At 44.4% G+C, this 14,052-nt stretch overlaps 2 protein-coding genes across 3 annotated transcripts in view; both read left to right on the top strand.

Annotated features, from left to right (window-relative positions):
- The window catches only part of ITFG1 (integrin alpha FG-GAP repeat containing 1), a 129,946-nt gene extending 127,451 nt beyond the window's left edge, over positions 1 to 2,495 (top strand). Inside the window, exon 18 of the mRNA XM_081030703.1 lies at positions 1,143 to 2,495. Within this exon, the coding sequence (XP_080886829.1) occupies positions 1,143 to 1,202 (60 nt within the window). The 3' untranslated portion in view covers positions 1,203 to 2,495. The remainder of the gene's footprint in view (positions 1 to 1,142) is intronic.
- Positions 2,496 to 10,934: 8,439 nt separating this feature from the next.
- NETO2 (neuropilin and tolloid like 2) overlaps positions 10,935 to 14,052 on the top strand; it is a 39,824-nt gene continuing 36,706 nt past the window's right edge. Inside the window, exon 1 of one of the 2 annotated variants that reach the window (XM_081030697.1) lies at positions 10,935 to 11,083. In XM_081030697.1, coding sequence (XP_080886823.1) covers positions 11,050 to 11,083 — 34 coding nt within the window. In that variant the 5' untranslated portion in view covers positions 10,935 to 11,049. The remainder of the gene's footprint in view (positions 11,084 to 14,052) is intronic. The other variant, XM_081030696.1, reaches the window with a different exon arrangement.

Here is a 14,052-nt window from a genome sequence, read left to right as displayed (position 1 = left end):
TGGCCTAGGCCCTCTGCTTTCTACACTTTCCCTTCCGGTTTTATCTAAACTCATGGCGTCGGCTATTAACTCACATAGCCCTAGCCCTCATCTCCCCCATTCCCAGCTGTCACCACGACACCTCTACCTAGATCACTTGCAAGCACCTTAAAACAGGGTTCCCTACCTACGTATGAGCTTCACTCGTTGCCCTACTGATGGGCCTCCATGGGCATCTCTCAGTGGACGCTCCTGCCTTCCTGCTGCCAAGGCTTTAGTTCAGCTCCTGGCGCCATCCGCCTGGTCTGTCTTTGTCCATTCTCTCCCCTTCCACTCAGTTTCCTCATCACGAAGTATAGCCTAACGTGCCTGCCTCTCGTCTGCTTAGATCCCTCTGGTGACAACCCCCCACCTAAACCGCCTAAGCCGTGGGAACTCTGCAGCCTCACAGCTCTCCCACATCCGCCCTCCCCGCGTGCCTTCCCTAGTCCCTTAGTGCCTGTCCTGCTCCTGCCAGGCTTCCCAGACGCTCCTGTCCCACCCCCATTTCCATAAACACTACCCTTTCACAGATTTCCCTCTCCTCACCCCACCTAGAAAGTAATATTTTAGAAGACTGGTAACGTTTTTCACTTTCTAGCCTGAAATAGTTATTCAGTATTTTGGGTCTTCGTCTTTCTAGGCTTTAAGTTCCTTGAAACAACAAGATACAAAACTGGGGGTCTTTTTAATCCCTCAAAATACCAAGTGCAGTACTTGTCTGGGAGCAGAGGGCCAATAAATACCCAATAAATAGTTACCCCCAAAATAATAAATGTATTTTAATATACTTAATTTAGATTCATTTTTTAACATCAGTATTAAGAATGGAGAAATGAAATAGTTGATTCCATCCTTACAGAAGCTCAAATAAATAATAAAGGATAACAAACTATTTAGGGAACATTTCTTGTTGGTTTTCAAATTCACTTTAGTGGATTATTAATTATAAAATCACAACTGTAAACTTCAAAAATATTTCGTAAGATTATTACATAAAATCACACCTTTTATCTATTGATTGCTGAGGGCTTTTGTTTTAATTATCCACTTTATATTTCAGAAATAAGTTGTTTCTTGATGTTTCCCTATCATTTATAAATGAGTCTAAAATTTTTTTTCAGAAAGCAGATGATAGAGAAAAACGACAAGAAGCCCATCGGTTTCATTTTGATGCCATGTGACCTGCATTTAATATGACATAATGGAACAGCTATTCACCTGATTAACTGAAATACTAAATTTGGCTTTTGAATATTATTTATAAATGGTGCATCCCTTGGTAATTATTGGAAAGTATTCAAATAAACATGATCTGACTCCGTTCTTTTTTTAAAGCACTTTGTATACAATAATCTGGGTTCTTTCTTCACTTGTGCTGTGCATTTTTGTTCCTTTGTGGAATGTGTCGCATGTACTCAAGTGTTTATGTATTTATAATCTTAGAAGAATAATGATGATGGAAAAAGACGTGTAAATAAAAATCTTTAAATGAGCAGGGGTTTTTAGGTTCCACTTGAGTTGGTCTTGCTTCTTATTCTAATGATGCAAATTACACTTTTGTGACTGTCACACAGATGAAGTTGTTAACCGTCCACCTTCGTCACCGCAGGTCAGGGTCTTTGGCCGCTGGCTTACAGCTCGGTGACTGGGAATCAGACAGACTGCCTTAAACTCCTGGTTCCCACACTTACAAGCTATTTGAACTTGGCCGATTGCTTAACCTCGTCGGTAAGCCTCAGTTTCCTTGTTTATAAACAGGGTAATTCTACTGCTGCGTTACTGTGAACCTTCAATGGGATGATGTGTGTAAAGTGCTTAGTTAGCATCTAGCGAAGACCAGTGCTCAACACATTGTCGTTATTACTATTTTTAGATCCTTTCTTTTAGACTTCTGCAACTAATTCTCAATAGACTAGACAGAATTTTATTTTCAGGAAATGATAATACTCTTTCGAAATTCTTGGTGGTTGACATCTTACATAAAAATTTAGTACTTTCTTGTATTCACTAAAAATTATATTATAGCACCCTCCAAGAATTAATGTGCCTGAAATTTTCATTTGAACACTGATCCTCATCACGAATAAAGAGCCTTGATTTCCTGAAAGGAAACTGCTGTAGAGAGCATCTGGGAATACAGATCTTCAATCACGTTGCTATTCTCAGAAGCTTGTAGGAGTCTATCATTCACATTCAGGCGTCAACGCAAATTTCTGTGAACTTCATTTCACCAAACAGTTACTAGGAGACTTAAATCTAAGATTGGGGAACAAGTTTATGTTATCAGCATTAATAATTATCTGATACGCAACTGGACGTGATGGCTATAAAACATAAAAACTTATCTGAAAACAATTTCGTTCTTCATATTTTTTCTTTACAGTTCACCGAGAATGGCATGTGTGTATAGTGATTTACTTTGTGTAGCTAAGCATGTTAATATGGCTTCTTAATAAATATTCTGTATCGAAACAGAGTGTTTTGGTGAGTTTGTAAATAATTGTTTTGCAGCATGAAAAGGCTGCAGAGGTTATAAAATCTAAGTCACTTGTCTGGATGGTGAGACAAAGGTCAGATGACTCACTCGTTGCGTCCTGGTGAGTCGGGCAAGACAGCCATCTCCCGACTACAGCACTGAGTTCAAGTCACAGAACAGAGGCCAACCGCGACAGGTGCCTGAAGACAGGCAGGCTTAGGTAGGGTGTATTGCGGATACAGCAGGAGTTTCAAACCTCACCTGGAGTCAGGGTCCACGAGGCAAATAAAATGTTCAAATACAGTCAGTGAGCTTGTACCATGTTTATTATCTTACCAAACTCCAAATGCAACATCAAGGTCATTTATTAAGGGCCAGCAGGTGAAAAATATGTCACACCATTGAGAACCAAATACGAACACCTTTCTATTTGACTTGTTTTGGGAAGAGCACAAGACTTCAGGTTGGATCAGACTGAATGAAGAGCCTGACTCTCTCTTTTTGTGGCTTTTATTCAGTCACTTTAGCTCTTTGAGCTTTAGTTTCTTCACCCGTAAAAGCAGGATAGTGAGGGATACCTTCCTTAAAGGACTGTTTGGAGTCTAGAATGGCAATCTGAGCATAGAAGGTATTTGGTAAGTGCTGCTGCTTTTCTTTGCTCCCATTTCCCACTGCAGTGACAAACGAAAGAACTTTTTCTGCCTCTTCCACTAATCTATGCTTCCATAATCCTTTTTAGAGAATTTGGAGGAGTAATTAAGACTTAATAATCATTATGAAGATAAAAATTACAGGATTTGTAAATACAGTTGACCCTTGAACAACACTAGTTTGAATTGTATAGGTCCACTCGGACACATTTTCTCAATAAATACTATAAATGTATTTTCGTTACGGTTTTTTTACATTTTCTTTTCTCTAGCTTACTTTATTGTAAAACTACAGTATATAATATCTATAACATACAAAATATATGTTAATCGACTGCTTATGTTATCACTAAGGCTTCCCATCAACAGTAGGCTATTAGTAGTTGTAGGGGAGTCACAAGTTATATGCAGGGGAGTCAGCTCCCTTAACCCCCTGTGTTGTTCAAGGGTCAATCCTACTATAAATATATTGTTGTTAACATGCCATTCATTTGGACTTGTCCTTTACATTTCTCATCTGCCAGCCAAAAAACTATATTTTCAAAAACTTGATTCCCAAAATAGTTTCTCACTCCTAGGAGGCCTCAGGATTAAAGATAACTTTTAAACATACTTTCCTTACCCACCCCACTCTTGGTGAGGAAAGGAAGGGACATTTTATGGGAAGAGATACCTAAACATTCTCCGTCAAATTATTCAGCACCTGACAAATCTGTGAAGAGCACCTCTATTCACAGTGGTTACTAAACCATCACGGGAAAAGGTCTTGGCTTCCTAGAGAGCCTTTTCAAGCAGAGAACTCCTATCACAAAATGTTTCAAGATAACAGGACAAATAAGATCACTAGTTTACATGATGAATCTTAGATTTATATAAAGATCCAGAGGATTCATACGGTAATTGCAAGAGAATGAGGTTTATTCCACATTTTGAAAAACAATTTTCCTTTAGAAGGCCTCTGAGAAAGAATAAAAATAATGATATAGTGACCATTACAAATAACTTGAACTAAAAAAAGAAATTCAGAATTGTGAATTTCACTTGAATTGTGCCCAACAGCCCCGGATGGTATGCTGAGGGCTAAGCTAAGGTACTTGGGGGCGATCACCTCAGTACAAAGGTGACCGAAGTTCACCAGCCCTTGTGACAACCTGCAGCCAGGCTTTCCATCACCTGGCCAGTTATTTTAAAAGACCAATAAAGTACATAATAGATTAGGACGTGCCCTTGATCAACTCCTGTATAGAAGGAAGGAAGGAAGCAGGATGGAGCTGTGACACATTCCCCACAGAATGCCTCCTACGGCCGACCAGGCGTGTTGAGGTGGGATGACCTTTCCTATCTCCTAACCTGTCCCAGTTAAGGTGAGAAGGCTGGGCCTCTATACCCCCCACATTCATCAGTTACTAGCTACAGATTGCCCCAAGAACCTCTATCAAGAAAACAGGCACAAATAACCAATGTCAGAAATGAGAAAGGAGATAGAAGTACAGGTAATGTAAAAATCAAAAATGGGAAGACATTAAGAACAATTTTATAACAATGAACTTGAAATTTTAATAAAATAGATGAATTTCTATGAAAACACTAAAACAGACTCAGACAGAAAGCCTGGTGAGTCCTCTGATACATACTGTGATGGGGGGGTCCAGGTCCTCCTCTAAGAATAAAGGATCTATTACCCTAATTTCTGGGATTGCCTTCAAGAGTCAGCTATCAGCCCCCTTTGGGGCTGACAACCTACGATCGCTCTGTTCTTCTTGACATAGAGATCCTAAATGTGTATAAACGAAATAAGTAAAACAAAAACAAGCATGTAAGGAAAAATGGAGAAAACCACTATTTAGAAATGTCAACAACATTCCTCTACAGTGACTGAGAAAAAGTGCCCAGGAAAGCAGAGTGCTTAAAGATGACCTGGAAAGCACTATCAACCAACCTAGCCTAATGGATATTTATAAAACACTCTAACCAGTAGCAGCAAAATACAGCCTTCTTATGTGCACATGGAACATTCACCAAGACAGACCACTTTCTGGGCCGTAAAACAAAACCTCACCAAATTCAAAGGATAGACACAATACAAAGATTCTCAGGCAAAAATGGAACTAAACTAGAAAGATACCTGGAAAATGCCTAACTGTTTGGAAATTACCACACTTTCAAATAACCATTGGATCAATAAGGAACTCGCAAAAGAAATTTAAAAAATATTTTAACCAAATAAAAATAAGGATAAAATTGGTAGGAGACAGAGAAAGAGACACTTATAGACACATTTATAGCATTAAATGTATGTATCAACAAAGAAGAAAGGCCTAAAATCAGTAACCTAAGCTTCCACCTCAATAAACTAGGAAAAAAAGAGTCAAACCTAAAGCAAACAAAAGACAGAAGGAAATGATTAGAAAAGAAATCAATGAAATGAAAAGGTGGTTCTTTGAAAAGATCGATAATATTGATAAACCTCTAAGCAAGCTGACCAGGAAAAAAAAAAAGAATAGACATAAATAACCAATATATTGAAGGAAAGAGAAGACATCACTACCCATCCCACAGACATTAAAGGAATAATAAGGGGACGCTGTGAACAAATCTATGCCTATGAATTCAATCAATTAGATTAAATGGATCAATTCCTTAAAAGATACAAACTAGCGGGACACACCTGAGAAAACATAAACTCACTATCTAGTTTTAAAAGTTAAATATTTATACTGAAAAAACAAACCTTCCACAAAAGAAAACTCAATGGGACAGATGGTTTCACTGGCAAATTTTACGAACACTCGGGAAGAAATAATACCTATTCTACAGTCTCCTGCAAAAAAAAAAAGAAATATTTCACAACTCCTTTTATCAGGTCAATATTTCCCTAATACTAAAACCAGACAAAGCTATTACAAGAAAATAAAACTACAGGCCAATATCCCTCAACACAGAGGTAAAAGTCCTCAACAGAACATTAGCAAATTGTATCCAGAAATATATAAAAAGATAATATGACAAAGTGGATTTCATCCATCCCAGAATACAAGACTAGTTCACTATGTAAAAGGGAAAAAAGCAGTATTATTCACCATATTAATAAACAAAAAAAAAACATGTTATCCTCTCAACAGAAAGGTAATTTGACAAAATCTGACATCCATTCTTGATTTAAAAAAAAAAAATCTAAGCAAACTATGAATAGAACTTCCTTAACCTAATAAAAGGCGTTTACAAAAAAATCTACAGCTAACAACTTACTGGTGAGAGACTGAATGCTTTCCCCTAAGATTAGGTACAAGGCAAGGATGTCTTCTCCCACTGATAACTTTTCAACATACTGGAAACCTGAGCAAACAAAGAAAAGGCTCTAACAGGCATACAGCTTGGAAAGCAAGAAATGAAACTGTCCGTATTAGTAGATGACATGATAGTCTAGAAAATTTCCAGGAATCTACACACCCTCCTAGAACTACTAATTCAGCAGCTTCAGCAGGATACAAGGTCAACACACACACAAAAAAAATCAAGCATATTCCTATATGAATGCAATGAGAAATTGGAAATTGAAATTTTTATCTAGCAAACGTTACCAAATAACTCTATTAAGAATTTTATACTTTAATACCACGGTTTTATATTGTACCAATAAATAGCATGCATTTCAGCTTGTTGAAACAGGTGTAAGCATAAAGTAAATAGACCTCCTTTCTAAACTGGCTTTGGCTTTTAAGATAAAGATAACATATATGTTAGCAATGTTATTCCAAGAAATTTAATTAAGAGTTTTCTTAGTTTTTCACAATCAAATGAAAGTAACTGGATAACCAGAAATTTTCCTGATAACAGTACTTTAGTACTGGCAGTAGGCAGTATTTCTATAAAACTGTCTTGCTTTGGGATTATGCTAAGCAGAAATTGGGAAACAAGGTTAGGTGACAGTGTTACTGAAAAGAACTGGCTTTGACTCCTGGAGGTAGCTCTTTTCCAATATCATTACATTAACACAGGAATAATTTGGGTGCCTGAGTATATGGGCTGGATTGTGTCCCCAAAAAATTTATGGTAAAGCTCTAACCCCCAATGTGACCACATTTGGAGATAGGGTCTTCAAGGATGTAACTAAGGTTAAATGAGGTCGTATCGGTGGGGCCTTAATGCAACATAATTGCTGTCCTTATAAGAAGAGACAGGAGAAGTGTGTGGCCCACACAGGAGGGGCCACGTGAAGACACACCAGGAAGTGGCAGCTTGCAAGCCAGGAAGAGAGCTCTCCCCAGAAACCAGCCCTGCTGGACCCTTGATCTTGGACCGCCAGCCTCCAGAAGTGTGAGAAAATAAACTCCTATTGTTTAAGCCATGAAGCTTCTCGTATTTTGTTATGGCAACCCTAGTAGAGTAATACAATGAGTTAAAAAATTAATAATTTTCCTCTTTTCCTTCCCTTAAAAAAAACCCAACAGCTGTATAATAACAATGAAATCTTCATTCACTGAGATCCTGTATGATTTTGTTTTTCACTCAATTTCACCATCATTGTAACCGTATCTGCACACTGTAAGAAGTGTGAGACACCTGTCTGACTTTACTACAAATAGATTTTCTGTACCTCATTGTGGTTATGTGTAAATTCCTCTCTCTTGCTTAGTTATATCTCTGTATAGTCTGCACAGGCCACCATAACAAAATACAACACAGACTGGGTGGCTTGGGCAACATTTATTTTCCCATGATTCTGGAGGCTGGAAGTGCCAGATCAAGGCTCCGCCCACTTGGTGTCTGGTGAGAGCTCTCTGCTTGGCGTGCAGATGGCTGCCTGCTCACTATGTCCTCACGCAGCCTTTCCTCCATGCTGTGCCCTCTGGTGCCTCTTCTTATAAGGACACTCATGCTGTCAGATCAGGGCCACACTCTTAGGACGTCGTGTAACCTTAGAGGCTCTATCTCCCATACAGTCACACTGGGGGGTTAGGACACATGAATTTTAAAGGAAACATACATTCTGTCCGTAACCAACCAGCCTTCCTAGGCTATCACCGAATAAAATGTAAAGAGCTCCCAAACTCTAGCAAAACAAGAAAACAAAAACCTGTTCGGTTCATAAATACTGAGACAAAATGCTGCTTTTTTTTGTGATGGTTCATTCTCAACACAACACCATTCCAAGGCTGCAGAGACTTGATCAGAGAAAACCAAACTGAAACTACAGGGGTGATTCTGTGGGGAGCTGGAGAGGCTAGGCCTACGCCAGGAAGAGCAGGCAGCACGCAATGAAAGCAGAGTCCTCAGTCACCTGGGAACTGGCAGGTAACCTGGGAACAGACTGGGTGCCACCGGGCGGTCTTCCGGGGAAATAATAATTCCGATACGGAGCTCCCCAGCTGAGAGCTATGCAAACTGCTTTCCTTTTGATTTAGTTAACATATGGTCACACAGTAGTCTTAGCTAGGTCTGCGCTTTACCACATTCCTTGGAAAATTGACTCCAGACAATTACACTGTTGTGTATAAAAGATAGGTGTCTTAGAAAGGAACCACAACATGTACATTTCCAATCTACTCCTTGGGAATCTACTTCTCAACCAACATATACTAGAGGAGAAAAGACTTTTTAGGTTTCATCAAAATGGTACTACCAGTAAGTTACCAGGCTGGATGGAAAAGTGCTGTGCGTACGTATACTCCTTTAATTACTGCAGTTGCTCCGATCTCTCCCCTTTTATTATATCCTCAAGTCAAATGCCAGATTAACCTTTCCAGAATTCTACCACTCCACTCTTAAAAATAATGCCTCTGGCCTCCTGGGTCAAGGACAAACTCCTCTGCCTAGTACTGAATCGAGGATCTCCGCCATCAAAGTCAAATCCACACAACACCTGCCCAAACGGGATGCTGGCCCCTCTGCTTTCTCTCCCCTCCACACTTGTCGTCCACAGCCTTTCCGTTCTTTGGGTGTCACCTCCTTCATGAAGCATTCGTTCTCTGATGACATCACACACACTGGTTCTTCCTTCAGTCCACGAATGTGCATTAAGAACCTGTTACATTCCAGAAGCAGAGAAGGCTCCTTCCGCCCGACTCTTCTAGTCCATCATTGTCTGTCAATTACATTTAATGCTCTTAGTCCTGTCCTATTGTCCCCATGTGTCACTTCGCTGTATTTGTGGGAAAGGCTCTCAAAGGTCTTATTTACGAGTCGGTGCTGGTGTGCAGTTTTATGGGGATGTGACTTGTTCTGAGGAACGCAAACACACTTCGTTGATACCTCCCCTAGCACATGGTATTAATAAATGGCTAAATGTCTTGAAATGTACTGAGGTTAAGTATGTTTTCACTTCTAAACCCTGTGATTACTCACTTTTGTGCCTTTCTTGGCGGGATAGAAGGAAAGAGAGAAGACCTTGACATCCCTGGAAGATTGTTTTCAATTGCCTGACACTGTCCTTAAGTATAACTTGTTAGACAACTACTTATGGAGCTCCTACCATGTGTCAGATACAGGCATAAATATTCTGTCTATTACATTAGGGTCTTACTCACGGACGTTTCCCTGCACCGGTCACTGCTTTCTGCCCATGGTTGACACTCAATAAGTGTGTGCTGAGCGAATGTCTGAGCCTCCCTGGCCGCAAGCAGCTTCTGTAAATGGGATACAGGTGGTGAACAGAGACACAAGTAGATGAGCAAGATTAATTTCAGAGCGTGATCAAATTACTATGGAGAAAAGAAAGGATAATTAATGCCACACAGTAGGCAGCAGTTGGCAAATTTGGAGATTTTTACCAGCAGACTCAAGCCACCCCGTGAGCACGGCTTAGTGGTTAAGAGAGCAGTCTCTGCAAGCGATAAATAAACTCAATAAATCCGAGTTGACAACCCTCTCTCTCTGTCCATGTGTGGCTCTGGACAAATCACTTAACCTTTGTGACCTCGTTTGTGCCATCCTCTAACAGTACCTACCGCATGAGGCAAGGCTGAGGTTAAAAAGAGTTGATTGGTAAAGTGTTTGGTCCTGTGCCTGGCAACCTAGGAGGCCTTCGGTGTCAGTAACCCTTACCGTAGGTCAGGTGGACTCACCGGGCACTAAAGGGCAGGTGACAACCTCAGGCCCCTTATGCCCCGAGTCCGTGCCCAGATCGCGCCCCCTGCCCGAGGCAGGGAGTGGAGCAGGGCGGAGCTGGGCAGCGGTTTTGACCTTGAACTGAAGACCTCGGCGGCCCCGGAGGCGGTGCCCGCTTTCCGTCTGCGGGGGCTGCGAGCCGGGGTGGGCGGCGGCGCCGGCCCCTCCCTCCCGCGGAGGCCACGAGGGCTCGGACCCGTCACGCGGGCGCCCTGACGCGGAGAGGGGCGCGCCGGCCTCCCGCAGCGGCGGCCCCCGACCCCCGGCCGCCCCGCAGCGCCCCCGGCCGCCCCGCAGCGCCCCCGGGCCCGCCCGCCGAGTTACGGCCCGGAGGGCGCGAGGGGCGCGCGGCGGGGCGGGGCGGGCACATGCGCGCGGGCGGCGCGGCCGGCACGCGGCGCTCGCGCTCCCCGCTTAAATGAGCCGGGGCTCCCGGCGCCCGCCACTTGAGCGGGGCCCGCGCCGCGGCCGCAGGCGGAGCGGCCGGCGCCCGAGCTGTCGCTCGCTTCTGCGCCGCTCGGCTCGGAGCCGGTCGATGGGACGCAGCGCCGCGGAGCCGGAGGCGGCGCCCGTCGGGGGGCTCGGGCAGCGCGGCGGCCGGCGGGAGGCTCGGGGATGGCGGGCCGCAGCCCCTGAGCGCAGCCTGCGGGGAGGCAGCCGGGGGGCCGCGATGGGGGCCGCGATGGGGGCCGCGCGGGACCGCCGCCGCGCCGGGCCCTGAGCTCCGCGCCGCGCCTCCCCGCCGCCGCCGCGCCGCCGCCCGGGCCCCTCGCGGAGCGCCGCGCCGCCGGGAACATGGCCCTGGAGCAGCTCTGCTCGGTGCTCAAAGGTAAGCGCCCGGGGCCGCGGAGACGGCGCCCCCTGCGGGCCGCGCCCGGCGCGCCTTTGTCTGCGAGCGGAGCGCGGGGCTCCCGCGCCTCGGACCGCCGGGCCCTCGCGGCGCCTCCCCGCTACCCGCGGCGTGGCGGGCCGGCGGGGGGGACGGGGCACGGCACCGGGGGCGGCGGCCGCGGGGCCCCGAGCTGCCCTGGCGCCTCTGCCGGGGAATTCCGCGCGTGGCTCGGCGAAGTTGTGCGGGTCGTGTCCCTGCGTCCAGGCCGGCGTCCGCCGACACGAGGGACAGAAAGTCGGTGCTCGCACAGCCAAGCCCCTGCGCGGCGTGGCCGAACGCTCCTCCCAGCCCCGCGGCGGCGGCGGATCGGCCTGCGCGCGGCGGGCCCACCTGCTGCGGTCGCGGGGGCTGCGGCACCACTGCGGGCGCCGGGACCTGGCGCTGCCTGCGCGGGCGGCCGGCCTCGGGTCTGTCGTGCGGGGAGTGGCGCGGCCGGCGCCGAGGCTCCGGTCCCCTGCTGCCTCGCGTTTCCGGGGGGTTAGATGAAAACGTATATACGTAGATGTTAGGACTCGTACGAAGTTGCTTCCGAAAGTCGGCGCAGTAAATCCTTTTTCCAGTCGTCAGAGAGGAACGGCACCTCCAGTCCAGGGCTTCCCTTTTCCCCAAATGGTTTAAATGGAAAATTGAATAGCTGTGTGTTTGGAACACGAAAGAGTCTCCTTTTTATCGTGGTGGAGGAGTGAAGGCTTTGTATTAGCAGAATCGTACAGAGCTCGTCGTGGTACCCTAATACGTGGACAGCGACAAATGGCATTTTCCCCCGACTCCATACCAACACTTCAAATTTGTTTTGTTAGCAAATTCAATACAATGTTGCGTTTACATTTTAATCGGGCCAATATTCTACTCTCCAGATAGTCCTAAATTCATAATTGAGATCTCAGTGATTTAATTTAAAATGTTGAACTACCCCGCGGTACACTTCTCTGTACAGTCTGTGCTAAGGTAACCCGGGACCTCCTAGCGATTATTTCCGTCACCCCATCCATTCTCAGCGATTCCCTCATGAGATTACAATGTAAAACGGAAATCCATTGCGTACCTTTTCCTGTCTGTAACTCCTAACTTTACATAGCCATTCCTTGGAAATTTTGCTTTTGTTTTTCTCTTTCCAAATGACACTAAGCACGGTCGGATTTCTTATAGTGCTCCTTCTGCCAATTGTCCCCGTCGTTCTGGGTGCGATGTGTCACCATCATGACAGTCCGTGTGACAGTCCGTGTGAGCAGCCCCCTGGGGAGAACTCCCTGGATGTGCGGGAGAGCTGGCCGTACCTGCAGAACTTGAAGAAACAGCTGGGTGGGACAGGCTCCCCCCACTCGTGGAGTGGGGGCTGCAGCCGTGCTGCCTGCGCCCCGCCCGTGGGCACACACTGCCCTCTCTGGCCAGCGTGCTGAAGCTCGCGCCGCGGCACCTTTCCGGGAAGGATGCTGTGTGGACGGCTCCGGTGAAAACAGCCCTAGTCTCTGGCTTTGCTTTTTTTTACTCGTACCCAACCTGCGCAATTTTGACATGCTAGCGTATTTTTAAAGTTCAAGCTGAATTGTTGTTGTAGGCTGACTAGTCAGAAAGCAAGCTATTTTTAAGTCTTCTAAAGTTTATGCGTATGTGCTTGTAAAGATGGGGTTGTAAATATTTGGTCTGGAAAGAGTCAGGAAATGAACAGAAGTTGATTCTGAGAAGGGAATCTGTGAGACAGACGAGTGAAGGCTTGCATTTCACTGCACACCCATTGGTTTGACTTTATTTTTTTAACCAAATGTCATGCATTCCCTATACAAAAATAGATATTTTTAAGTTTAAAAAAAAATTACCTTTGAAAAAATACCAGCTTTTCCCTGTGCTGCCATTCATTGTGTGCCCCGGGCATGAATAAGTATCTTGTAAGTGTCCTGGAGGGTGGATTGCTTCTGCACCAAAGAGGTTCATATGTGAAGCATTTCCGTAACACTTGAATGAGCATGGATATTACCTACTAAAAGCCTTGTTCGGAACGTTATGGTCAGTTCCTACTAACACAAATCAGCCATCATGAGTGTGTGAGCGTTTAGATAGAAGGTAATTTTCTTTACGATGCCATTGATTCTTTTTGTTTTCCTTCCAGTGGTGAGCTCGAAAGGACGACTGTACCAGGCTTTTTAAATCTTCCTTATATTGTTAACACTACATAATTCCCTTGAATTGTTTGTGATCACTCCAGGTCTTTAAAATCTTACTTTCTTTGTCAAAGTTAATCATCCCGGTCACATGAACCATTACATCAGGATTATACACTGTTTTACTGTTTGTGTTTCTTCTTCATACTGGCTGTGGGGCACTCCTAGTAGAGTCAGCTGTATTTAAATCGGATAAACTGTGGTGAGATTTTGGGTGTGATAAAGCATAGCTATCCCTTGGCACTATATTTGAAAAATCTTATCTGAGACTGTGACAGATACAAACTCCTGTCCTTCATGCTTAGACCTCATCCAAGAAAATAAACTAGGCAGTGGAAGTACAGTACTGAGAGGCTGTCCCTTTAATGGTGACCTTTTTAGCACAGCCTTGTTAAAAATTAACTTTTTGGCCTTCCCCCCAGGAGCTGGAGAAAATGTTTTAATACTGACAATTGAAAAGTCTGATTAAACAGTGGCTTTATCATAGTAAATTCTCAACTAGAATCCAGCTTATGTATGTTTTGAAACCAAACTCACTCAGTCCTGGAATCCACACACATGTGCATTACAAAAGAAGTTCAGATCAAAGCCACTTCCAGTCCTTGGTATACGATAGAAAAAAGTCTGTAAATAAAGTTCACGTCTAAAATTTTGAAACAGTAATCCAAGTACAGCTCTTGGTTACTACCCTGTACCCATTCGGCACAATCTCCTATCATTTTTAAATTTATGCTCCTGCAAAATAAT

This window comes from Rhinolophus hipposideros, assembly GCF_964194185.1.
Source record: "Rhinolophus hipposideros genome assembly, chromosome: 21".
Lineage (NCBI taxonomy): Eukaryota > Metazoa > Chordata > Mammalia > Chiroptera > Rhinolophidae > Rhinolophus > Rhinolophus hipposideros.
This window is presented reverse-complemented; position numbering and strand designations above follow the sequence as displayed.